Genomic DNA, 26,434 nt, shown 5'->3' on the forward strand with positions numbered 1-26,434 from the left:
CGAAACAATCTGCAAATGTCATTAAAATGTAATAAACTATCATCTTGTCTTTATTTTTAGTTAGCACAGACCTTAAACACTTAAAGCTGTAAGCTAATGATAGTTATATAAGAGCAGGTGCTGCTGGTGCAATAAGCTGTAGTTTTACGTCCATTGGATGATGATCTGATTAGTCGACTAATCGCAAAAATAATCGGTGACTAGTCGACTATCAAAATAATCGTTTGTGGCAGCCCTAGTATCAAGAAGGGTTTTGTGAGTAGGATAAGCCGCTTGCTGTATGGTAAAGAAATAAACAACTACACACAGACAGATAAATAAGGTTATTAAGGGAGCTTGTTAATTAATCTTTGGTAAAGGACAAAAAGTGTAAAAATTATATATATATATAATATTGAGTGTAATTACTATATACTATATACTATATACCCAAGTTGTGTTCTATGACTATTTCAGAAAGGTAAGCAGACACCTCCCCAAAGAGTAATCTGCTAGTCTACCTGCTAACCCTGTGTCTGTTTCCCTTGCATGTGCACAGTAGCGTGCAGATGGATACTGATCTCAGAGCAGTGAAAAGCAGATTTAGGAGCAGCATGTCTAGTACACGGACCAGAGGTTTATCCACAATGCATGTGAACAAGCAACCAGAAAGCACTGTTGGCCTCTCAGCTTGATAAGCTCAAGCCTTCAATACAAGGACAGTACCAGCAAAACAGCAGAAACTATAGATTACAATGCTTCTCAGTCGGGCAAAAATCACAGTCATTTCAAATATGGATGCAAATATACGTTTTTATGACAGAATGCTATTTGCGATGTAAGAAGAGACAACGTGGCAAGCAGTGCTTGCTTTGCTTGTCCCAACAGAACACTACTATCAGGTGTGGGTTCTAAATTTGAGTAAATGTCAATGTATTTTTGTAATTTTGGTTAAGGAACTGTTAGTAAGATTTAAATTTACTTCACTCTGCCTTCTCTTTAGACTTTAAGTCTTAAGTTTACATCTAGTCTGCCTTCATGTATCTTTTTACACAGTTTAGTATTCCGGCCTTTTGTCAGTCTCATCAATGAATGAAACATTAAATACAGCACTAGCTAAAACTATGCATTTCTGCATTGCCTTCACTTTTCAGACTTCGATGCTATAGTCCTTTTTCCATTAGTACCTACTTGGATCAACTCGCCACAGTTTGCCACAGTTTTTAGGGTTTTCTGTTGGGTCCTAATACCAGGTGCTAAAATAGTCCCTGCTTGCTCGTGGTTCCAAGCGATCTAAATTATGACATCATCAGACTGCACGTCGATGATTGGCAACCAATGACTGGCTACTCAGTGGTGTCACTCAATCAAAGCGTCTAGGTCAGGAAACTCAAAACTCATGTATTATGTAACGTTCAGTGGCAACAACCACGCACATTAGGTGGTACGTGATTGCAAAACCAGTTGACCCTAGTCGAGTCTTGGTGAGCCGTGGGAAGTTGATTCGAGTAGGTACTAATAAAAAACGGGGGCTTGTCTTAATCGTTATCAATGTATGAGGTTGTAAAGTTGTGAGACTTATACTTATTTGTTCCTTCCCTCTGCCTCTAAATTGATTTCAGCTTCCTGAAGTCACTATTTACACACAAATATTCGTTCAGCACATGGTGATGAACGTACCTTCAGTATTTTTGGACTGTTTAACAGCAGCAGCAGTGACCCCATCTAGAGAAAGATGCTTTTTTATATTCCTTCCTACAATTTACAACTTATCCCTCATCACTAGTGTAGAGTTAGTTTGTATTTTATGGGTTTAAATTATGCTAACAAACAATTAAAAACTGCCCTTTCGCCACCAAGTTACCACAAAGTAATTGTTAGAAAGTAAACCATAAGCCTTTGGGGTCTGGGGCCACAGCTGTATCAGCAATGGGAAGTGTTATTTCCTTAAAAGGAGGGGACAGGTGTTATATTATATAAGAGACAAGTAAATCATCAAGAAACAATATCTGACCTCAGTATTTAAATACAAAAACAACCTCCTAGCTGGGAAAAATGTGTCTCAAAATAGCAAAGCCCTGTTGTTAAAATTAATACAAAATGTAGGCGTGTGATTTTAGATGGCCCACGAGAGACAAGGCAAGAGAAATCCAAAGTTTAGGAGAGTTTGATGTGCAAGTTTGTGCATCCTTCTAAGAGTGTAAATGTCAGGTTTCTACCACAGAAGGCACAGTCTAGCCCCGTGTGTATGCGTATCTATTACACTTGACTACTGGTGCACACAGGGCTATTTCTGTCTGACTGCTGGGAACACAAATGGATAGATGAAGCCTAAATGAGGGAAGGAAGGAGGGAAACAAGACGACACGACCAAATGAAAGGAGGAGCAGGAGAATGATGGCAGCAGATTAGACAAAAAGTCGAGCTGAAAGCGGTCGCTGATGGATCGGCTCAATATCAATTCACTATCGAGGCGGCTACATGTTGCATTTAAATATCAATGCATCAATGATCTGGCAGTTTGCTGTTATTGTAGCAAAATAACACTGTTGACGCCATGAAGACATTTTGACTGATAGTGATGTTTTGTAAAGCCATCCACACTGTAACAACGTGTTCATCAGAGATCCTCTGAGCCTAAAAATATCAGAAACTAAAAAGCTCAAATCAGAAAAAGACTCGGAGAATGAAAATGAGGTTAGAAAGAAGGGGTTCATGGCGTGATGTACGCAGAGGCAGGGAGGAAAAAGCAAAACGTAAACAGACAACAAACGCGGGCTGCAGAGACGAGCATGGCTGAGAAAGTTTTCAGAGATTTTTCAGGATTTAAACCCAGAAGCTACTACAACAGCAGCTGTACTAACAGCTTTGTGAGGCTGTGATGTTGAGCAGAGATAATATCACCATGTTTGGTTAAGTTAGCATTTTAGCATTGCACTAAACAAAAACTACAGGTGGCAGTGATTGAAGTGTTTTTTTCAGCTGACAAACTACTTTTGAAATCACTGACTTTATAGCAGCTGAATACTGTTAACATTTGGATTTGGGAATGTGAGGTTGGTATGTGTTGGGAGCAAGGCTGACATAGTTTGGGCTAGCTAGCCCAAACTATGTAGCTAGCTAGCCCAAACTAGCTAGCTGGCTAGTCTTGCCACAAAGCGACACTGTGGCACTTTGTGACACTAAGGGAAATATCAATAGCATCCATCCTTTGTGGCCCATTACTGCTTATGGTAAATTCATCCATTAAATGCTGATGTAATTCAGGCTTAATTAAAGAGAGTTTACTGGAACAGGGCAGTTCAAGTAGTGATTGATTTTGACATTTTTTTATTTTCAGTTTTTTATGTGTCTGAGAGAAGCACACCATCCACAATGAAGCAAAGCAAAACTACTGTCATCAGCTGCAGTCAGCTGATTTTACAGCTGTTATTTATTTGGCTTGGCAAATAAAATATTTGCAGAGTAGAAAGCTTATAGACAGTACTGAAGATTTATTTACACATGTAATGTATACATCTGGTTAATTAATGAAAATGAAACGTCGTTGTACTGAAGGAATGAATTTGTTCTCAATCAGTGAGAAAGAATGATGTGGCTAACATTCATTAAGGTATATTACCTGGTTTTTCTTTGATGACATCATCCTTTTAAAAAGGTGACATTGAGGATATAAAATGTTTCTAATGTCAGACACAAGAGAGAAAACAAACTGTCTGATCTGCTGTTATAAAATTTTGACGACACACCCAGAACTCTCTATCTCTTGCTCTCTCGCTCACACACACAAACACTCACATCCATTACAGAGCATGGGGGATAGATTTACAATCACAGGAAGCCAATCCCACAGACACAGAACCGCCAGCCCTCCCTGGTCTGAACCCGATCCAACAGGCAGAAGTCTAGGCCTACATAATACCACTCTGTGCTTCCACTGTCCTCATATACACACGTACACAGGTAGGTAGTTTAAATGTCTTTTTCAACAGCTGCCGTGTCTCATTTTCTGTCCAAATCTTACCCAAATAACAAGATATGGCTGCAGATGAACTATTATTTTGAAATTCTAAGCTGTTACTTTTTCATGTTTTTATCAGGCTTCTGCCAAAACAGCCACAGCGTAGTTGCTGTGAATTTCCAAAACATGTGGACAAAGCCTCTGTCTGGATAATTACTTTCACAGTTACACTTGAAAAACCCTCAAACAACATTAAACATGGCGAAAATTCAGAAACGGAGGATATCAGGTTGAGGACAGGAGTGTTAGGTGATGAGAACAGTGGGCCCACTGGGGCGCGTAATGAAGTGATATAATGCAGTGTCAGCAGCCGCCCCTTTAATTCACTACTATAGATTTGCCCTCAGAGAGAGTTACACATAGAGTAAGATCATTAAAGAGAAGGAAAAACAAGCAAAGGCTGGTGTTTCACCTTCAAAGTGAGAGCTGTTATAGTACAGATAATAAAAGAATAAAAGAAGCACTCAAAAACATAAATATAGCTGAGAAACTCGCAATTTTTACACAACACATTTCTTTCTTATCACCAAATGTAAATGTATTCTGTTTATTAAAGAAGCTATTATCACTATTAACAGTTAGAGATTTGACCAGAACCGACTTACAAAACCAAAATGTTGAAAATGTGATGCTGCCTGATTTCAGCCCACACATTCAATTGGCATCCCTACATGCAAGAAGAAGACGGATGCCCACAAACACACATGAAAGATGTCAACTGCCGCAACTTGTGGAAGCTCTCTGCATGGTTATCCTGAAACACACCTTACCATTTGTTGGAAACAGCTGGGGTTGCCGCTGTGAAATCAACTCTGCTTAAACTGGATAATAATTTTTAACCTGTAACACCAAAATGCATCACGGTTGACAGTTTTTGATGTTTTTACATCATCAATCTCTTTTTTTCTGAAAGAAATTACACAAAACTTTTTAAGCAATAAATTGATTGATATAGTAAATATGATACAAATTAAAACATATATATGCAAATTAATATTTAACTTTGTTTTTTTATTTCTTTAGAATGTTCTGTCAGTTTTCAGGTTCAGAGTTTAAAGGGATAAAGGACCAAGGTAACGTAATGTGACTAGCAGCGGGCTACTCGGCAAGCATCCAGTTTTAGTCCCGTCAGCAAAGAATAACGATATTTTGAAGACGAGGTCGATGTGCCATGTCACTGATTTACAATAGTTTTAACAAAGGTTGTTATTTTTAAATATGTGGTTTAATTTTTTAAGGAGGTATGTAAGGCTGACACGAGAGCTTGTCAGATTTCACTAAAACTTAGAAACATCACTCCTCACACTTCTCTTCTCGCGGGGTGTGAGTGGAGCCCCCTGGTGGTCCGCCTTACCTTAACGGTTGTAGTGGACGTATGTATACATGTCCCTTAACTGGTGGGCCAACCTGAATGAAACTTGGCACAAACACCATCCTATGTACAGCGATTATTAACATCCTGATGTTTTTAACAAACATTTATTATGAATCCAAAGTCATCATCCCCCTGCAAATGTGACGTTACATTCTGCTCTCGAGAAATGTTTGCAGCCACGAGGGAATTTTGTTCCACTCACTTCTAAATACAGAATGAAGAATTTGAAAAAGTGCTGCCGACCTGAGGGTTTTTTTTGCCTGGGGGTCGCACAGAGGACAGGATTTTGACAGGGCTCCCACACAAACGCAAAGAAGACAATGAAGCATCGCCAGATATGCTTCCAAACCAACTTCCTTCCAAGCCAAAGACTAGAAAATATGATGAAGCATATCTGGCTTTACAAAACATCACTCTGGCTTCTGCTACTACACCCAGCAGAGGGCTTCTGCTGGGTGACCCCTCATCTGGGGCTCTCCTCAGCTCTTCCCAGGAGGGTGGCACAATGCCCCTCCGGTGGTCCTCCTTGGGCTCTCGCACTCTGAGGCCTCTGGATGTCTGGGGCCTGGATCTCCTCCATGCCTGCTTCATGCCCTGGGGGGCGGGGCTATGGCTCGCTACATCCTCTAGCAGACCATTACATGGGGAAACCTTTTGAATACAAGCGTGCTGATCCACACAGGTGTGCACACGGGTGTTCACTGTTCATAGACATAAACTACACCTCTATTGGTGCTATTTCCAAGCACATTGTGCGCTGTCGGTCCTGCGTGCTGCACAACAACATTCAATATTTAGTATTTACTGCTGTTTACACTCAGCTAGATTAACGTGATGGTGTTGTGTTTAGTATGTTGCTCTGTTTTGGGTTTTTTTTGCTTGTTTTCTCTTCTTTTTCTCTCAACAGGTGATCCAGGAGATTTTTGTCTCTTTCTCACTGTCCCTCTTCCCTTCTGTTTTTCTTTTCCTTCCTCTTTCTTTCTCCCTTTCCTATCCCTCAGTCATGTCTGTCCCGTCTGTAACAACTGAAAATAAAATAAAATAAATAATAACAACAAAGGTCGATCAAATGGACCAATATAGCAATGCCGTGATGATCCACTTGGTAAAGTAAATCCATTGGGCCTCCTTGTTGGCAAGAAAACAACAATACGTAAAATAATTACAGCATAAAGATGGTTTGTTTTTCTGTTATTTAGAAGAGGTAGTAGGGGCGAATATTTTCTTGTAAAACAAAAAAAGTTTGGGAACCACTGAGTTATATGTGTATAAATATTTACAAGGAAAACAAGTAGCTCATGTAGCTATGATTTTCAGACCCGCAGGGCGATGTACACTACACTGTACTGCAAACAGTTTATTGCAGGCTTTTGAATGTAGCATTCAACGGCTAAAGAACCAGATATTTCCCCTGGAGAATGTTAAAGTTGTCCTGTACATAGCTACTACTATACTAACTATTACTTTTTGGAAGACGCTGGCTGGTTTAGGACAACAACATTTAGCTGTTGCTGTTTATTTCATGCCAGGAAGAACAACATTTGAATAAAGAGTTGTAGGTTATCAGCTCATGTTCCCTTGGTTAGCAAGCTCAATTCAGAAACTGTACAGAAGACATCAGGGCTAAGTAACTGACTTCTAAAAAGCCTAAATTTTACTCAATACAACTTCTTCACGTAGAAAGGCATATTATCTATGCTACAACAGACAGCTAGTAGCTACAGCATCCTCTGATGGCACACAAGGCAGCCGTACCAGTACTTTATGCTTTAACAAATTAAATCTAAGTTATGATGAAAATTCAGCCCTTTACAGCTGTTACAAAATGAGAAGCTATTGAATAAGAAAACTTTTTTATATTTGTTGTATGTTTAGCTTGACATTGCATGGCCTGTCTCTGTCCTCGATAGGTCCTGGTGGCCTCAAGTGAGCATGTATGTAACTACTTTGTGGGTCTCCACACGTACAGAGTGAGACTTTGAGGGTCGGGAAAGCCAGAATGACAGACGTTCTTAATGGAGTTTTAAGAGCAGCGAAACTTATGGCAGCAGGCTTTTAAACTGATATGACTTTCATTTAAAGACCACACTGAGATCTTTGAAACCAGGCACACAACCGCATTCTCTCTTTTCCTCTTCCCCTCTCTGAAATTACCAACCTATTAAATGTCTCTTTGTATCTCGCCTATTCACATGCGCTAACCAATAGAAAGCCTTGGACTAATTCATTGAGCGAGTGTGCGTCTGCGTGTGGTTTGTCATAACAAAGTTGCCCGAGTTTTTTGTTGGTTTTTTCTGCAGTCAGTGAGACGATGTGATTTTATTAGTTTAGAAATTAGATGCACTTCATTAAACACAGCGTGTGTGTGAGAGTGTGTGTGAACGAGAGCTAGAGGAAAAGAAAGAGAGCCTGTGAGGACTAATGTGATGGGTGTGTGTGTCCGTGTGGTAGAGTTACACGGAGAACAACAGCCTTATTGTACCTGTGTCGGCAGCTACTGTCTGTCTTGGGTCGATAGTCCAATTCTACACTGAGCTGCTTTGCCAGATTCACTGAATAAAACATTATTGTTTAACATTTCAGACGATAAGTTTTCTTCAACAGAAATAAAATTGTTGGTGACAGATGATATGAAAATAATAGCTGTATGGCAATTTAAAACTTGCATATTTCCAAGAGTGTATTAAAGGTATGTGACTTAAAAGTGAACAAAAATAGCTTTAAGTGTCAGCTGGGATACATTCCAGCCCACCCGGAATGCTGAACTGGATAAGCAGTGAAGAAAACGGGTGGATTTTCATCTTTGCACTTCAGCCTGTTTTCCAAATATGGCCACTGCAAAGTTACGACTTAACATAAGCAAGCTCCGATAGTAATCTTTTCATAAACTACACAGATACAACACAAAGACACGTGTCTGCTAATCAGTGCTGTGACAGGCTAAATACTACAAGAGTGTCACTCAGTAAAACTGATGCATAAACATCTTGGATGGGCTGTAGCACTGTAGATAGTTTTAGCCTCTTGGTAGAATCATGATTAGCATAACCCTATCCTACTGTTGTCCCTGCTATTGTCACTCTAACTTACAGAAACTTTCCAATAAAGCACTTTTTGCCAGTCTGTAAAACCCAGGGGTAGGGTCAGGGGTTCAGGCCTCAGAGGGTTAACTGCACATGGATAAAAACCATTCAGCGCTACAACTAGACAGCAAGCTAACGCTATCTAGTCACGCTGCGTTAGCCCACCACAGCAGCTCTCCTGTCTAATTTCCTCTTTTCTCCATCTGGTATCAGTGTTCTCCATATTACACCATTAATCCAAAAAAGAATGAGTTATTAGGGAAAATATCTCAATAATAATTGATTAGGACAATTATTACACACGGTTTATTAAAAACAATGTGTTTGCGTCAGTTTGGGGTGAGGCAAGTAAAGTGGAGGACACAATAAAAGCTCCAGCTTTTCTATTTAGCCGTCACAGTTGTGGTTAATAATCAATGCCTGTTACCAAAGGTGAGGCTACCAGCAGGCTTTAGAAAACGGTTCTCCCATAGTTCCCACAGGGTTCTATTCATCTTTTTTATTGATGTTTACTGTTCCACAACGCTCTGTAAACCAAACTAGAGCAGTAGCCAAAAGGAAACCATGAAAAGGAAATATTCTCATATAGATTCTATAAATCAGTCCAGTATCAGCACAATTCATATTTCTGTGCATGCAAAGGAAGCTTAAGGAACTTAGTAATGAAACAATGACTGAACAGAGCTAAAAGCTTTGATCTAGACATGCAATAAACTGAACCCAGACTGCACCATCCCCCACCCCGATCTGTGTTGGCACCCAGCTTTGCAACCACTGTAGCATACAGAGGGGGCCCAGGATGAGGGCATGTGGGTGGGGGTGAGAAGAAAGACGTGGGAGAAGAGATGATACCGACAACAACAAAAGTCTCGAGATCAAGAGTGAATCCCGAGAAGCCTGCGAAGGGGAATTTCTTCTCCCTCAAGGGATGAGAGAGGATCTGAGGAATGAGAGACGGGGTAGGGATGGAGGGAAGAAGACAAGGGAAAGGGTGCGATGGAGAGGCAAAGAAGAGGGAAGGAGGGCAGACATGCGGACATATCAGGACAGAAGAGGAGGGAGGGATAAAAGAATGGATAGGATGGAGGAGACGAAAAAGGGGATAAATGGTAAAAGAAATGATGAAGGGAATGAGAAAGGAAGTAAAGAAAAAAGGGGTGATGGATCTAAAATAGACAGTAGGTCAGTAGATCTGCTGGCTAATCTGTATTGTCTGATTTTAAGAGTCCCACACACACACACACAACATAAAACCCAGACAGGTCCAAGGACTAAAGTGTCTGGCTGGACCCCGCAGTGATGAACTGGAATAACTGCTTGTGATCCAGATATTTCCTGGCTGGCACTGCGTGCCTGTTGCCACGGTGATAGCTCTGGGAACAGGGAGAGACGGGGCAGGAAAGCGAGGGAAGATAAGATGGGACGAGAGGGAGGGGAGAGATGGAAAAAGATTGAGCAAACACTAAGAGCAGAACCAGGCGGTGCCACGGTGGATTTGGCACCAGCTCCACACAAACACACACGTGTACAGTATGTGGATACACACACGCACACACAAACAAGCGTGCAGAGCTAAACCACATGTTCTGCATGTGTTGGACAGCTGGATACAACCAGCCCGCCAGCATGAACGTACCAACAACGGTGCCCATTGGCTCATGGCACTACTACTTCCCCTCCATTGGCTGATGTGCTGCAAAGCAATCCTCTGATTAAACTGGAGTAACACACACCTACTGCAGCAGAGGGATCAAAGCACACCAGTTAACCGAACACGGATGTTGGTGTGATACTAAAACACACGCGCATGCACTGCACATTAAGCTTATGTCTCCTCACGTAACAGAATGTCAATTTAAGCTTTAACAGTGCGCAAAGTGACCAAAACCTCACATAACTCATTATTTTTATTGTTTTTTTTGTCTCATTTGTTTGAAACTGAGTGTGAAATAGAATATCTCATGTTGTATGATTACACTGTACATGACTAGAATACTGAATGGGCCTACTGGGCACAAACCCAGACACCCAAGGCTTCAGGGCACAGTCTTTCAGAACGCCTACAAAAAGACAAGATTTACCACTAAAACGAGAGCGAAGCGACAGCAGGGGACTCACAACAGACACAAAAATGGCCTCCCGATGAAAGAAGCAGCTATGCTTTCATTGTGGACTTGAACTTAGCGGTCTCCAGCCATAACAAAATAATGTCCTTCAACTTAATTTAGCGTGTTAGAATGCTAAGAGGTGTTCATTAGCACTAAATGGAAGTAACGTAGGTTGTTATGTATTTATTCATGAAAATGCAGTACTGTTAACCCTCTGTGGTCAGTCTGTGATATCATTCACCCCATTGCTGGTTACTTTAAAGCTGAGAAAGGCTGAACTTGATAGTCATTCACATGCGTTCTGCATCCTGTACTGAAGCTAGTTTCTTCCATATAGAGCAGCGGTCCCCAACCCCCGGGCCACGGACCGGTACCGGTCCATGAGTCGTTTGGTACCGGGCGAGAGTTGAGGCTCGGGTGTGAAATTTATGGTTTTCAAGGTCTTTATCGTTAACTCGGTTTCTCTGGGTCTTTCCCGTGTTGTAGTTGTGTCTTATTTTGAAAGAAATATTTATACATCACCATGGCGACCAGAGAGCATTAAGGGGCAGAGAGGAGGATGTTACTCTCAATGTTGGACGCTGCTTATAAAGTTACTCAATTACACAGTGAATTTGCGTTTATTATTATATTTACAAAATACCACAGTTTTAGTCTCGGTCGTATCATTTTATTTTGTTGTATTTCTCCGCGACACCTTAAAGGCCGGGCCGTGAAAATATTGTCTGACATTAAACCGGTCGGTGGTGCAAAAAAGGTCGGGGAGCGCTGATGTAGAGTGTTAGTCCTTTTTCTGCTCTGCTTCTATGAGCTTAGTGTAGCAACATAAGTCAGGTTTCTGATGTAAGAGTGGCCATTCACCTCATCGCCATCTACAGCCAAGTTCATCTGGGTGGAGTTTGATCCATCCAACCATGTGACAAGACCGTCTCTGACACCACAGCCAGCAGACCCTAAGTAACCAATTCAACGGCAGTTTATCAAGTTGATCAGTGAGCTTTTTGAATTAAGCTAAAAAGATTAGCTAAGTAAGCAGGATTCTTCCTCTACAGTACCATGAACAGTACCACGTAAGGTACATGTGGTATTCTCAATCCAGCATCTGATATCACATGACTTAAAATTGAAAATAGTTACAATATAAACGTTGGAAGGCAAAGAGCAGCTGTTGCTTTTGTGGAATCTTCCAGAATCTCTTCTTTTCCTGTTGTTGGCCCAGGCCGACCAGATCCTGGCCCAGTTTGACGTGACGAATCACCCTCACAGGCTCCTTGACAGCAACACACTGCCAGCCAGACTGATTCATAGGGCAGGATTTGGGGGATGGAGAGAGGTCAGGGGAACAGTAAGAAGGAAACAGATGTAGAAGGCAAAAAAAAAATACAGATAGATAGTGTAAGACACAGAGCCTCCAGGTTTTATTAGAAACACTAATACATGCAAACAAAACCAGACCAAAATATGTGTCACTTTGTCTGCAGGCAGAATTCAGCACAAGAATGAAGACTGTAGCCTTAGAGCTACAAATAATAAAGAGAATTATTTTATTGTTGGAAAGCCCAGAAAGTTGATTCTGCTCATCTAAAATATAAAAACATATCCCATGTAGGACACAGACATGGGTCTAGATTTAGAAAATTAAAACTTTCACATTTGAATTGACATTGAAATTTAACTAGAAGTCTGCAATCATGCTAGCAGGTGGCGCTAGCCCTAGGCGTGGCCTATAAATACTATACTATCGATATTGTGTGCATCAGCGGTCCCCAGCCCCCGGGCCTAGGACCGGTACCGGTCTGTGAGTCATCTGGTACCGGGCCACGAGTTGAGGCTCGGGGGTTTTTATCGGTTTTTAGCGTTAACTCGGTCGAGGTCTTTTCCCATGTGTTATGAATGTTTATTTTGGTAATGGTGCTGGTTTTATTTAGTTTTATTTATCTGCAGCACCTAAAGCATGTTAGAATGCTAAAGATGACGGGAAAGAGTTATTAGCCTTTTGAAGCACCTGGCTAGGTAGTGATGCTTTGAGCTTAATATTGTTATCGCCATGCTAATAAGCTCTCAGTTTTACCATTTCAGACTTTTGAATGTAATTTAAGAAGGAGAAGAGGTGTTGCTAAGGAGATTAATTAATGTACTATTCTATTTAGGTACAGAACCTTAATCTGACGGACTGTTTTGGGAATTCATCCCATCAGCGCAATGAGTATCGGTATACAAATGTAGACAGGGCCTTTAATAATACGCACACAATTTAGTTTTTAGTACGCCTGATCCCAGATCTGCTTAGATGGCCTCTTTCACACACATGTGGTACAGATTTTCATTACTAATGGAAGACAGAAAGATGAAGACTGGATTGCAGGTATGTGGAAAATTAAATAGCTGCAGTGGAAGAAATTATTCCAGGAACTTGATGAGATTGGAAAACGTAGCGCAAGAATAAACACTGTGTGAGTGATTTGTGGATCAGCCCACTCTGTGTGTGTGTGTGTGTGTGTGTGTGTGTGTGTGTGCGTGCGCGCACTCGGGTGCAAAGACCAGGTCTGTGACACTCTTGTGACACAACTTTCCATCCTCTCTCTCTCGTCCTTTTTCATCTTCTTTTCCCGCCCTAATCTCTATTTTCCCCCTAATTCATATCACTCCAGTTTCCACATCTGCTTGGAGGATTGAATTCAGGTGATGTGAAAGTCACAAGTTCGCTGATCACCTCTAACCGTCTATGCACATATTTTGGAAAAGTTCAAGCTTCCTGGAAAATGAACCTGACCCAGATATCTGACTCCATATCAATGGGAGAGGCTTCCTCAAAGCCAAAGAGACTACACAAGGAGTAACTGAAATATTTATAAGTTAAGTGAAAGGACGGGGAGGAGGTTTCATCGCCAGCTTCAGCATCAACTGTTTACTAACACTGGACGCTCGTGCACCGGCTGAGATATAATTTCCTGTTGTTCAGCCTCATACTTTGAGTATTTCTTCGAATCTTTTGATAATATGATGTGCTGTAGATGGTAAATTAAAGGTTTTGTAGACAAATTATTTGCCCTTTTAATCACAGCAATGCTATTCTTAAAATACTGAAGTATTGAACAGCCGTGCAGTCTTTCACAGAGCAGTGCAACCCTCATTAGTTCTATACCTGAAAGAGTCAGTCTCTCCAGGATGCTCTTACAAGCCCATTCACGCTGCTAATTAACCTCATTACTTATTTTAAAGCACTTTTCAGTCGTTTGTCGCCCCTGTCGCAACTTTTTTGAAACACGTCGCTCGCATCGCTTCAAATCAGCACTCTACTCTTTCATATGTTAACTGTGTTCTCAACCAAATATAGGCTTTTAATGATTTTCAAATCATTACCATCTATTATTATTTACATTTTTTTCAACCAGGTCGTGCTGGAGGTCAGGTACATTATGTGGAATATTTTGCAGATGTGTGGACAGCAGTCCAACACCAACCATCTGTTCAGTCGCTGCACATGTACGGCTATGTTTGGACACACATACACACGCACATCAACATCTGTCCCTGCTGGACAGGCCCTTCTGGTCTCTGAGAGCTTTCCTTATGGACAAGGACACACACACATATACACACACATTAAGGAAGCCATGGAGTAGATATTTTGTTGCAGCAGATGCTGGCTTTCCAGCAAATAGTAGCATTAATGAATAGCTACCTTTCCATTTCCAGAGACCACGCAGTTCTTCTAAAAGCTAATCGTTTCACAAAATCATCTGCCACGTCAACGGTTTGGGGGAAACAGCCTGGAACCAGTAGCAGAATTAGACGCGTCATAGCTTTACAATGCTTCTGCAAAACTGAATCTATGGGCAGAAATCTGTGCCATCAGAAACTGAATTTGAATAAGTTAAATCTGAATTTGAATTGCTCGGATTGACTCTGAATTGTAACTTGAATAAATGCTTTTACAAACTGAATATGAATTAGCCTAATTTGAAATTCAATTTATTGGTTTGAAAATGATCTTCGCTAAATTGAAATTGAATTTTATAGTTTGAAAATGAATTCATTTGCTTTGAAACCGTATTTTATCCTTTAAAAATGTAGCTCTCGAACTGATGTGACCCAGTAATGCTGCACTAATGAATTAGACTAACTATTCACTTTAGCTAAAGTTATTAAGTTAGCTAAAGAGTTGGGATGCTGTGTAAGACATAAATAAAGGTTTGGACACCATTTTGCATGTTTCCCTACTGTAGGGGTCTCTGCAAGCATACAGAGGGGGTACTCTGAGAGGGTCCAAGATGACAACTTTGGAATTCTACTAGAAACAGTCGATCATATTTGTTGTCAAAGCTGAATTCAGGGCAAACGACGCTAAATTAGCGTTTTTAGCTAACAGCTACAATAAGCATAAAAGTTACTGCACAGCTATCATTTGTTAACATGACGCTTGTTCTTATACATGTAATACATTTATTACCAACCTGAGAGTTTATCCGCTGGTCATTCGACATGACGAATGACTTCTGAAGTCTTATCTCAGCTCAAGACGCTGTAGATTCCCGTCAGTAACACTTTCGGTCCGCTAGTAAAACGTAGTTCTATTAATCTGCGCTCGATTACTCTTGAACCGGAACCGGATGTAAGTCCCAAAAAACTGAATTGTAGAACTGAAACTGAATGGTGAGAAGTGAATCTGAAATTATTCATGAGCTAAATTTTTAAAGGATAAAATACAGTTTCAAAGCAAATTAATTAATTTTCAAACTATAAAATTCAATTTCAATTTAGCGAAGATCATTTTCAAACCAATAAATTGAATTTCAATTCAGATTCAATCCGAGCAATTCAAATTCAAATTTAACTTATTCAAATTCAGTTTCTGATGGCACAGATTTCTGCACATATGAATCTCCTGAGCAACATTCAAATTTTGAAATTTTAAACAAATATTGAGAAACTCAAAAGTGTTTTTCTGCAAAATCCTCCAAATATGTAAGAAATATTTCTTAAAAAGCTAATAATGCTGCTCTTTCACTAAAAATGTGAACATGCAAATATAGCTCCTTTCAAACTACATAAAACAAGATCGCTGACAGTGACTAAGTCCTTGTCACAAGTTTCATACTGAACCAGAATTGGCTTCCAGATTAATAACAATGTTCCAAATTCCCCATTTAAAAGTTAAACCATAGTGTGAACACAGCCTTTTAGTGTCTAACTCAGCACACATATCAAGTTTAGAGCAGCTCATTTTACAAGAAACAGCCTGGCCTTTTATTTTTCCTATTTATATTTATGGAGCACAAGTAGCAGCCAAGTAAAACTGCAATATGAGAACAAAGAATGTTTCTTTCTTGTTTTCCTTTTTCTTTTTTTGCTTGTCCCATTTGGTTCTTTAGCTGTCAGAATTGTTGTCTGAAGACCAACAACCCAATGGATTTACTCTACCAAATGGATCATCACGCCCTTGCCATCACGTTAATCTAGCTAAGTGTAAACAGCAGAAAATACTAAATATTGAATGTTGTTGTGTAGCAAGCAGGACCGACAGCGCACAATGTGCTTGGAAATAGCAGCCAAGAAAGGTGTAGTTTATGTCTATGAACAGTGAACACCCGTGTGCACACCTGCGTGGATCAGCGCGCTTGCATTCAAAAGGTTTCCCCATGTAATGGTCTGCTAGAGGATGTAGAGAGCCATAGCCCTCTTTTTATTACTTTATTGTAACTAAAGTTGTGTAAAGTATATTCATTTTTTTATTTTAGAAGGAGCTGAGAAAAGCAGCATTTTAACTTGTGAAGCTAACATTAGCTTTACTAGCTAGCTACACCCGACTGTAGCTAGCTACAAAAAATGAGAAATTTTGTGTCTCTTGCCTTTGGCTGAAATTAAAAACCTACTGTGCCAATAATAACTGAGAACTTAAATGTTCATTTTGCCAGTTTTATTACCATAAACTAATAAGAAAACAGGCCAGGCATAGCAAAAGGGGTCAAACTGACCTCTGCCAAAAAAAGGCTAAAGGGAAAAAGCAGGCTACGCAGTGTCACGCAACCAGTTGACTCCACAACATTTCTCACACATATCAAAGACCTAAGGGTGTGTCAGTAACCAACACATTTTCCCAACCCCTGAGCCTGCACCCACACTGTGTCACAGCCCTGTTTTTAGTGGCAGCTCGCATAGCAGGAGAGCACCAGTATTCATTCAAAAGTCCCAAGGCGATGCTAACTGCATTCACTGCGGCTGAAGGGCGGAACATTTCTAGAAGGCTCTCGTGTAGAGTACAGTCAAACCTTGTCCCAACCATGTTAGTTTAACTTTAGGAGCAGGGTCTGAAAAAAAAGCATCATTTCCTGCCTTTATTAACTGCTCAAACATCAGTTTGAAGCAGTAAGAACACTCTGTGTTATGAATTCAGGGTGTGAGTGGGAAAAAAAAGTCCTGCCAGGCGATGTAGAGGGACAGTCTCGCTCTATAGCAGCTGCTGAGAAAACACATCTTTGCAAGTACAGCTACTTACTTGCATAACAAATCTCCAGTGACATGGCTCAGCTTTCTCTTCTGATTCTGAATCTTTCCCCCTCATGCCTTTGAGAATCAGCTCATGACTGCAGAGCATTTTTTTCTATCGCATTATGCTGCATGTGTGTGACTCTGTAGTTAACTGTTGTCCCCTTTCTTCACAATTAAAGCTCACACACACACACACACACACACACACACACACACACACACACACACACACACACGATGTAAATTCCAATAGAGACGGTACCTCTCTGTGTCAGTCGTATGACGGTGGGGGGAAGAAGAGTGTGTGTGTGTGTGTGTGTGTGTGTGTGTGTGTGGCTAATGCCACCCCTTTAATCGGTGCTGAATGAGTGAGAGTCCCACCCTGCTGCCCTTCTCATTTTGTGGGTGGCCGTTATATTTACTCGAGCCTTCCTCTCTCATCCTGGTAAACGGTGCAATAGAATAGAACAGGATAGATTTGCTATCACCTGATCATCTGCTCACACTTGATGTAACAGATGCCTTCTTTTTTTATTTCTCATCCACCTCTCCAGTTTCATTTTTGTTCTCTTCGCCCAGCTGCCCTTCTGTTTCCCTTCCTTTCCTGTAAAACAGTTTGCTTCATTTCCTTTTCCTTATTTTTCTGTGGCGCCGTCCTTTTTGTTATTCGTTCAGTTTTCTTTCTCATCCTTCCATCTAATGTTTTTCCTTCTCTGTGCTGTGCTGGTGTAACCCTTTCCTTTTCTTTCTTGTCCTTTCTCAGATTTGTCATTTGTTATTAATTAATTTATACTTCCTTTGACGTGTACTTCCTACTTTTCTCTTCTCTATTCATTCTCACCCTTTTCTGTCTAATTTTTCATTTATTTTTCTCTTTCCTTTCACTTTTTTATAACATATATTCATTTAATTCCCCCTCCTTTAAGTTTTTTTAATCTTTCCTTTCACATTGTTTCACTACTTCCTCCATGGTATTGTTTCTTTTCCTTTCTCTTCCATTTCCTTCCTCAACTTTGCACTTTATTTCTTTCTCTTCCTTCCTTCTCTTTCACTTTCTTTCCTCAGTGTATATTATTTTATTTCAATCTTGTCTCCTCTTCTCTCTTCCTTTTTAATAAGCTCTGTTTCACTTTCCTTTCCATTCCAGTTTTCTTCTTTCACTTCCTTTCCTATAATTTTTACTCCTTTCCCTTCTCTTTCCTTCCATCCTCTCACCTCTGCTGTGCTCTCCACTTCTGCCTGAACCTGCCGCTGACCCATTAAACTGTGTGGATGTTATTTTTGCTGCATGTGTGTGTCTGTGTGAGAGGGAGAAGAGACAGAGGGACCCGATGTGAGCCGAGCAGTCTGCGATCAGAATAAACGGGAGGTGGAAAATGACAGCGTTCAGCTACCCCTGCGTTTCATCACCTCGTTCCCTTGTTCTCTTTTTCATCATTTTCAGTCTTTCATCACTCCCCCTCCATCTGTCCCACTCACACATCAAGAAGCATCTCCCTCCTCTTTCCTTTTCTCTTACTAACTCCTCTGCCTATCCCCCTTTTCCTCCAAGCAAAAAATATTCACCCACCTCTCCCCCCATCTGCTCTGTAATTCAATCATGGAGGCAGTCAGCAGTAGCAGGAGAAGTGAGTGATGATGTTTTGGAAGAAAATGCAGGGAACAGCGCCGGCCAATCTTCCCCTCGCTCCGTATTATCATTTCTAATATGCTGTGCTTCAATTTTCAAGATCACTCTCAGGATCAATAACGCCGCCCGAGCATGTTTGCTTCTTCTCGCGAGTGTTGCTGCAGTAATATATTCCAAGTAAAGGCCTTTAGGTGCGCTTGATTGACGGGGAAATATCTGCTTGAGTACATTATCCGCGCAGACTCGCCGAATATTTACGAAGTGGTGAAAACACATAGCCGCCCACATTTTAATAATATTTTCAGGGTGAAATAAGAGCAACACCCCCGACGCACACTTTCATTTTATGTCATTTACACTTTGTTGTTTTTAGTGTTTTTATCTACCTTAAAAAAGCGCGAGAGGGCTGTTATGCTCGTTTCTTTGACTCTTAGCTTTGCATGATTGACAGTTTGAAATAATCCTTACGTATCTTTCTTTGAGCCTCTCAGTTCATCCACACAAGCTGTCTTAGCTTTCCCCTTTAGCTTTCTTCTGATTGGCTGCCCTTCACAAGCAGAATATTTGAATGTCATGTTCAAATGCCTTTATTTTGTGAGGGGCAGCCAATCAGAGAATGCTGGGTAACAGGAAGAGAAGCGCCATGCTGACAGTGAATGAACTGAGGGGCTAGAGTCCTTGAGCTGAAATACAATGCAGGAAACATATATTAGGTACCTGTTTAATTGTATTGCACAATATGCACAGAGAGTCGTAAAGCTGGAGGTGCAACAGCTGTTACGCTAAATTAAAAATATTTGGCGTAGCTGTCAAGTTGCACTGTGAAGTGCAAACGCTGCTTCTTCACGTCACGTCGCTCCTCTGGAGCATACGGATGCAGACAGAGCATCGTTAGCCAGTCTGAGAGACTCCGGCTGACAGCGTGTGGAGCTTCCTCTCTGCTGCTCCTTTGTGAATGTGCACTGGTGTGGATGCAATCATCTGCTCTGCTCCTGCTAGCCCGCCTCGCACGTCAACACAGAAAAGATTGGCGGGGGAGGGCGTGAGGAAGAGAGGGGGAGAGAAAAAGAGAGAGAGAGAGAGAGAGAGAGCGAGAGAGAGCGAGAGAGAGAGCGAGAGAGAGAGAGCGAGAGAGAGAGAGAGACTGGTATCTAGAAATGTCTGGGAGTGTCAGCATCTCTCATGGCTGCAAAGAAAGAAAGTGAAGGAGGAAGATAGCTGTGGAAGAACATGTCAGTCTGTCGGACATGGCGTCTTTATCATTTCACTGAACACACACACACACACACACACACACACACACACACTGCTATGACCCAGTCAAATCCTATGTGCAGAAGGCAAGTTGAGTGACAGCAAACTGATGATAGCTCTCCAGATGGTGCCAGATGTTTGTGTTAATGTAACTGTGTGTGTGTGTGTGTGTGTGTGTGTCTGAGATGGAGGTAAATACGTGCATTTGTGCGGACGGTGTGTCTGACCTGAGTGAGAGTAAATGATGTGCATTAGGGCAGAGCCTCAGACCCACAGACACACGTCCACTCGTTACCACCACAAACCACTCACACATTTCACTGGCAGCTGCACACACACAGACAACACACATCTCCTGTAAGCTTTGTGCTGCATGCTAAGATGACAAACAGGTCTGTGTGAACATCAGCCTAGCGTCAAACTGCCCTGCTGTCTGTCTGGGACACTCAGCTGCACTCTGTCATTACCGCCCTGCTGCTTCTGTCCTCTTTATTTGTTTTTTCCCTGAAATAAACAGGTCAGTATCAGTGTCCTGCAGACACTTTTGCAGGCACTCCCTTAAAACACACGCAGCAAAAGATAAATAATAAAGTGGCTTATTTTTGCTTTGCACGTCCACAAATGAAATTTCAAAGGGCATATTAAACAGTTTGTCTTGCACAAAGCAGTTCCTGCGGTATCAGCAGCTGCCAATTACACAAATAATTAAATTCAGCCTAATACTGGAAAGACAGCGCTTCACAACAGACTGAAAGGATTTGAAAGAGGGAGGCGGAGCAGAGACGAGCCTCGAGTCTGCGTTTAAACACTGTAACACTGCCAGCGATGTGACAACATAGATAACACACTCCACAAAGCTGCCGTACTCCTGCAAACCACTTTGCAACCCACCTCAACCCCAGTTTCTCTAAGTGACTCGAATGTGATGTGAATTTCATACCTTCTGTGATGATATGATGACAAAAACATGTATATTTTGGATTTCAGTGTTACAGAAAGTCTGACTAAAGTATGCCTAATTACCCTAAAGCAAGACATATTAAGTGCACTGAATTAAAAATGAAGTAGAGTGAGCTCACTCACATTTCACACAGTTGCTGTGACTCATCCCAGATGCTATTTTTGTTATTTAAGTGTAGCTCACACAAAATAAATCTTTTATTTTAGGTCCTCTGTTACTTTTCTGTGTCAGTGAGTATTTACATAAAACTAACTAATCACACTTTGCAGTACAGAATCGTTTTCATATAAATGATTTTGCCTGTTTTGTATCTAATGTTTATAGTTATGTATTTTTACCAATTTTAAGACTGAAGGTAATCAACTGCCTTTATATTATGTTACATTACTCAGTTAATCCTGCTTTCTCCTTTAAAAATGTGATTTTTTGTTAAGTGATTGAAATTTAAAGTGTTGATTTTGCAACAAAAAATCTGCTCACAAATAAGATGCATGCATTTTGTATTTTTGTACTACGGGGCTTCCAGGTCCCACAATCTCAATTTCACTTTCAACACAAGTTTATTAAATTTATTGAGTAAATCTTAAAACACAAAAAGGGTCTCTAAACATTTCATCTTTAGCAAAGCATTTTCCTTTAAATAAATAATCAATAGCATAAATAGAACCGAAATAAACAGAAATACAGAAATGTAACCATGTTCTAAGGAAGTCAAATACAGGATCACAAAATCTATTCAAAAATGTAAATGTAACGTTGCCAAGTTCCCCAGTCTATTTCCCTGTATGCAGCATATAGACCGTGTAGCTTAATAAACAAAGGTCACCCACTATGTGCACTAACAAGCATCAGTCAGGCCGCTGCCTCTTTCACCTGCAGTATCTGCTTTAAATCGCTTTAGTCGCCATCTGTATGCACTGCAGTCCGGCGAGGACTGGCTCCATTTGGAGCACATCTATGCATGCTGCCAGCGGCTGTCTGCTGCCTATGAAAAATTAGTTTGAGGCCTTACCTGTCCTCTGCATCTCATGTACTGAGCAGTAGCCAGAAAGCGGCTTCCAGCTGAAGAGCACTTAAGTGTAGCCTAAAGGTTGTTTTGTGCTCTTGTACATAATGTACTTTGCTGAGCTCCACATACAGAAACACACACTCATTTTGGGCACAACCTCTATGTGCTGGACCCTACCAGGTCTTTTATAGTCACGCCGGTCTTTTTCTGCAGTAGACAGACTGTTTATAATCCAGGGGGTTTCCTGCTCTGCTGTAGACTTTTGTTCCAGCGCCTGCATCAATGCAGTGAACCCCGCTAATTGCTACACACTGTTATGAAGCCATACGCTTCGCTTAATCCTGCAGAGTGAGCACTGCCGTCTGAGGCACAGAACCCTGCGACTTATAAAAGAACTTCAACACACATAGGAGTTGGATGGGTGGGATGTTTGTCTCACTTCTAGGCTGGTCAGGTCGCCGCTGCTCCACTTTTATTACACCTTTAATGGTCCACCGACTACTTTGAAGTTCTGCTTGGCTTGTACTGGGCTGGGTTTAAGAACTGCCTTGATTCTTCATGGTATGGATTGAACAAGTTTCTTGGAAACATTTCTCCGGGTTTCTGGTGCTTATTGATATGATAGCATCGCACAGGGCACCACTTCCATGATGCGATTCTCCCATGACACCACCACCCTGATCGGGTGAGGCCACTTTAGTACAACGAGCTCATTGTCATCGTCGAGAAACTAGACTGATGACGTGAGCTTTGTGATGTGGCACATTTTCCTGTTAAAGTGGCCGAGAACACTGTAGTCATGGAAAGATAAAAAGGAATGGACATGATTATGAACAGCACTGGCTAAAAATGATGCTCAATTAGCAGTAAGTGTGCCAAGACAATATCCCCCACACTAAGAAACCATCAACAGCGTTAAAGGTTCTCATCCTTTACGCTGTTCATGTTAAAGTATCGATATTGCAGCAGAAATCAAGACTCATGAGATCTTTTTATGCCCAGTTTTGTCCAGCTGCAGCTGTAGTTACCAGTTTTTAGCTGAGTCAATTGGTTCCAATGTGGGCTCCTGTTTCAAAGCTTTAACATGTTGTGCATTCAGAAATGCATCTGGTCATGCTTCTCTAAGCTATGTCACCGAATGAGACCTTTCCCCCCAGAGAACCGCTTCTCACTTAAACCCATCTTCTTTCTCCATCCCTTTTTCTGTGTGCATAAAATCCCAACAGCTCACGAGTTTCTAAAAAGGTTAAATCAGCTCATCTGACACCGAGAGCCACGACACGTTCAAACTCCCCTAAATCGACTTTTCTTCCCCTTTTCGTGCTTTGAACTTCAGCAGGTCCTCTTGACCCAGAAAAAGACAGACAAGAGCTTTCAGGTCTGAAAATGAAGGATAAGCATCTTAAACCTGCAATCTTTTTCATGCCCAGTAGGGTCAACTGAACTGGTTCCCAGAAGAAATCCAGTTGTATTGAACTCAAGGTAAAAATGGTCCTGCTTCTTATTTGATTTTAATCCCAGTAAACACCCTCCTGACGAGCTTCTGTTTTCAGTTGCTAGAATAACTAACAATATAATGCTTTTCTTGTAGTTTATGGTCTCATACAGAGTGAAATAGACGACTGAATTGGGTATGGGAAGTTACAACCTTATGAATTCAATGCAGTTTATATTTATATAGAGCTACATCACAACAACAGTCCCCTCAAACCACTCTGTATTGTAAGGTACAATATTACAGAGAAAACCCCAACAATCAGACCATCCCCTAAAAGCAAGCATGTGGTGACAGTGGGAAGGAAAAACTCCCCTTTAACAGGAAGAAAGTGCATCAGTGCATCATGGGAAGCACCCAGCAGCCTAGGCCTATTGCAGCATAACTAAGGGAGGATTCAGGGTCATCTGGTCCAGCCCTAACTATATGCTTTAGCAAAAATGAGAGTTTTAAGCCTAATCTTAAAAATAGAGAGGGTGTTTGACTCCCGAGTCAAACCTGGAAGCTGGTTCCACAGAAGAGGGGCCTGAAAACTGAAGGCTCTGCCTCCCATTCTACTTTTGAATATCTTGGGAACCACAAGTAAACCCACAGTCTGAGAGTGAAGTGCTCTAATAGGGGGATATGGTACTATGAGGTATTTAAGATAAGATGGGGACTGATTAATCAAGACCGTGCATGTGAGGATGTGGATTTTAAATATGACAAATGCATTTCCTTTCTGTGATGTAATTGGCCGATTAGATATTATTTTAAGACGTAGTTCCAACTAATCTAGTGGCCGTAAGCACAATATTTAGGAGTGGATGTGCAGCGTCTTCAAGACGAGAATATTCAGCCGCTATGTTAGCCAACACCAGTCATTTTAAATACACAGAGGTCAAGAAGTACAATAAAGCTCTAGTGTTACTCAGTACACAAACAGACTGACAAGTGAATTTATAAAGTCATCACTTGCAATAGGGGCTCAAACGTGGACCATTATTTGTCATTAGCATGGCCTCTTCTTATTCAAATGAGGCCCACCTGCTGTTTCCAGTGTAAGCACCAGTTCAGATGCTGCTGCGTACCTGCCCAAGCAGAACAATTATAGTAATTGGATAATAGGCTTGGTGTCAACTAGCTTTTATAAAAATAACTACAAGAGTTAAAGCTGAATTACTTGTTATGCCTTTGTGCAAATTCTACCTCCTGCAGCTCGGCCTGTACGCTACCCCTTGCTGTCTGCTCACAACTGGACCAGCCAGTTATATATCAGTGGAAGTATCAGCAAGCCACCGCCAGCCTCTACAGAATGATCTATCTGCAGCTCTCTCTGGCTTCTCTCTGTATTGCCCACACATTAGAGTGGGCTGTGCAAGTGAAACATTGTTGGATGTTGTAGTGCTACACTGCCCGAAGGAGAAAAAAAACCATTAGAGGAGCAGTCGTGAAGCGAGCCTTGCAGTATGCAGGATAAAAGAAGAACACTGGGAGTCGTGTCACACTGATTGTGATGTTGAAACCTTAACTATCACACGGCCACCAGTATCATGTCACTGGAGAGCCAGGGTCACACACAGATCCAAACACACACGCTGTGTTCCCTCCCTCTCTGTGTGCTGCAGTGTACAGAGACAGGGGTTTGAAGGTGCGCTGCCACTCTCCAATCACACCACTAATCTTCTCGGATACACCCCGATGCATGCAAACCCCTGTCTCCCAGAAGACTCACACATGCAGCCTCCACACATCACCATCATCTCAGCGGTGAACAGCTCCTATGCGAGAGAAAGCTTTTGCCCATGGCTGAACACGGGCATCTATAGGGGAGGGTTTCAACAGAAATCCACAGCTGTGTTCTCATCTCTGCAGTGGGAGAGAACCGACTGTCTTACTTGCTTTCCCTGGCCGGGGCCTCTGCAGCAGCTTCTGCACGGTGAGCAGGTCCTCGGTCTTCACCGCCTGCAGCAGTTCCTGGTCCTTTCCCATCTTCCGCGCTCGGCCGCTCTATTCCAGCATCCTCCGATACAGAGGCGCCTCGCCACGCGGAGGGTACGTCTACACCCCGGCCACGAAAAGCCTCCTTCCTCCCACCCCCCCAGGTCCCTGGCTTGATGAGACCCCCCCTCCTCTCTCCCCTAGAGCTCCGGCATAGCACGGGTCCAGAGGGGCTGAAAGCGAGAGAGAGGGGGGGGGGAGAGAAAGAGGGGAGGGGGGTGGGGATAGGCTGGGTGGGATGGAGGGATGCTCTCGGGTTCTCCCACGGCTACGTGCAGCGCTGCTGAATGGAGACGGGACCGGAGGCTAACGGGCCGCTCGAGATCCCAGCAGCCGCGCGGCGGCGTCGCGTGCGTCGTATTTTGGCGGAGCGGATGAGTGGTGGGGGTCCCAGGATTCGCCTCACCGGCTCCTCGGTCTCACCCCCGCTGCAGCTGCCCTCGATATTAAACGATTAACCGACGGTCACCGGGAGGAAGGAGTCAAACGGAGAAGCCTCGCAGGCTCAGACACACTGCGCGTAAATGGTTGTGCGTTTGAAGGCGGGTGCGCGCCTGTTCGTATCTGCCGAGGATGTGCCGCTCGTGTGCTTTACGTCGTAAACGCAGCCCAGCGGTGACGCGGCTGCAGCCACAGCTCCGCGTGCGCTCGCGCTCGCTATTTGGTAATGATTTTCTCCGAGTGGGGTGGGTGGGTAGGTAGGGGTGTGCAGAGGTAGTGAAGGGGGGAACGTGCACGTGCCCGCGCGCTCTACAGCTGGGCCAGCTCGCACTGCTAAATGGCTCGTGCTGAAAGTTGTGGGCGGACCAGGAGCGCGGTGCTCTCCCGCCTCCTCCTCGTCTCTGTTTCTGTGGCAGAGGCTGCAGAGATTTATTGAGGAAGACACAGAGAGAGTGGAGGTGTGCCACGCCTTTCTGCTTATTGGCGCGATGAAGTCTTATCAGACTACACACCTGCATTCTAGCCTAAGAGTTAGACTGGATTCAAAGCTGCACGACACAAACAATTTCAGATTTGTATTAAAACTTACCTTCTTTTTTACATAGA

The 26,434-nt window shown here is 42.2% G+C and overlaps 1 protein-coding gene across 6 annotated transcripts in view; it reads right to left on the minus strand.

Annotated features, from left to right (window-relative positions):
• caskin1 (CASK interacting protein 1) overlaps window positions 1-26,115 on the minus strand; it is a 105,975-nt gene extending 79,860 nt beyond the window's left edge. For 3 of the 6 annotated variants that reach the window (XM_013915137.1, XM_013915134.1, XM_013915133.1), the window contains exon 1: window positions 25,285-26,114. In XM_013915137.1, coding sequence (XP_013770591.1) covers window positions 25,285-25,378 — 94 coding nt within the window. In that variant the 5' untranslated portion in view covers window positions 25,379-26,114. Of the gene's footprint in view, window positions 1-25,284 lie in introns of all 6 variants that reach the window. The other 3 variants (XM_013915132.1, XM_013915136.1, XM_013915138.1) reach the window with 3 other exon arrangements.
• Between the last annotated feature and the right edge of the window lie 319 nt (window positions 26,116-26,434).

This window comes from Pundamilia nyererei, unplaced genomic scaffold (genome assembly GCF_000239375.1).
Source record: "Pundamilia nyererei isolate P.nyererei 1_Seehausen unplaced genomic scaffold, PunNye1.0 scaffold00259, whole genome shotgun sequence".
Taxonomy (NCBI): Eukaryota; Metazoa; Chordata; class Actinopteri; order Cichliformes; family Cichlidae; genus Pundamilia; species Pundamilia nyererei.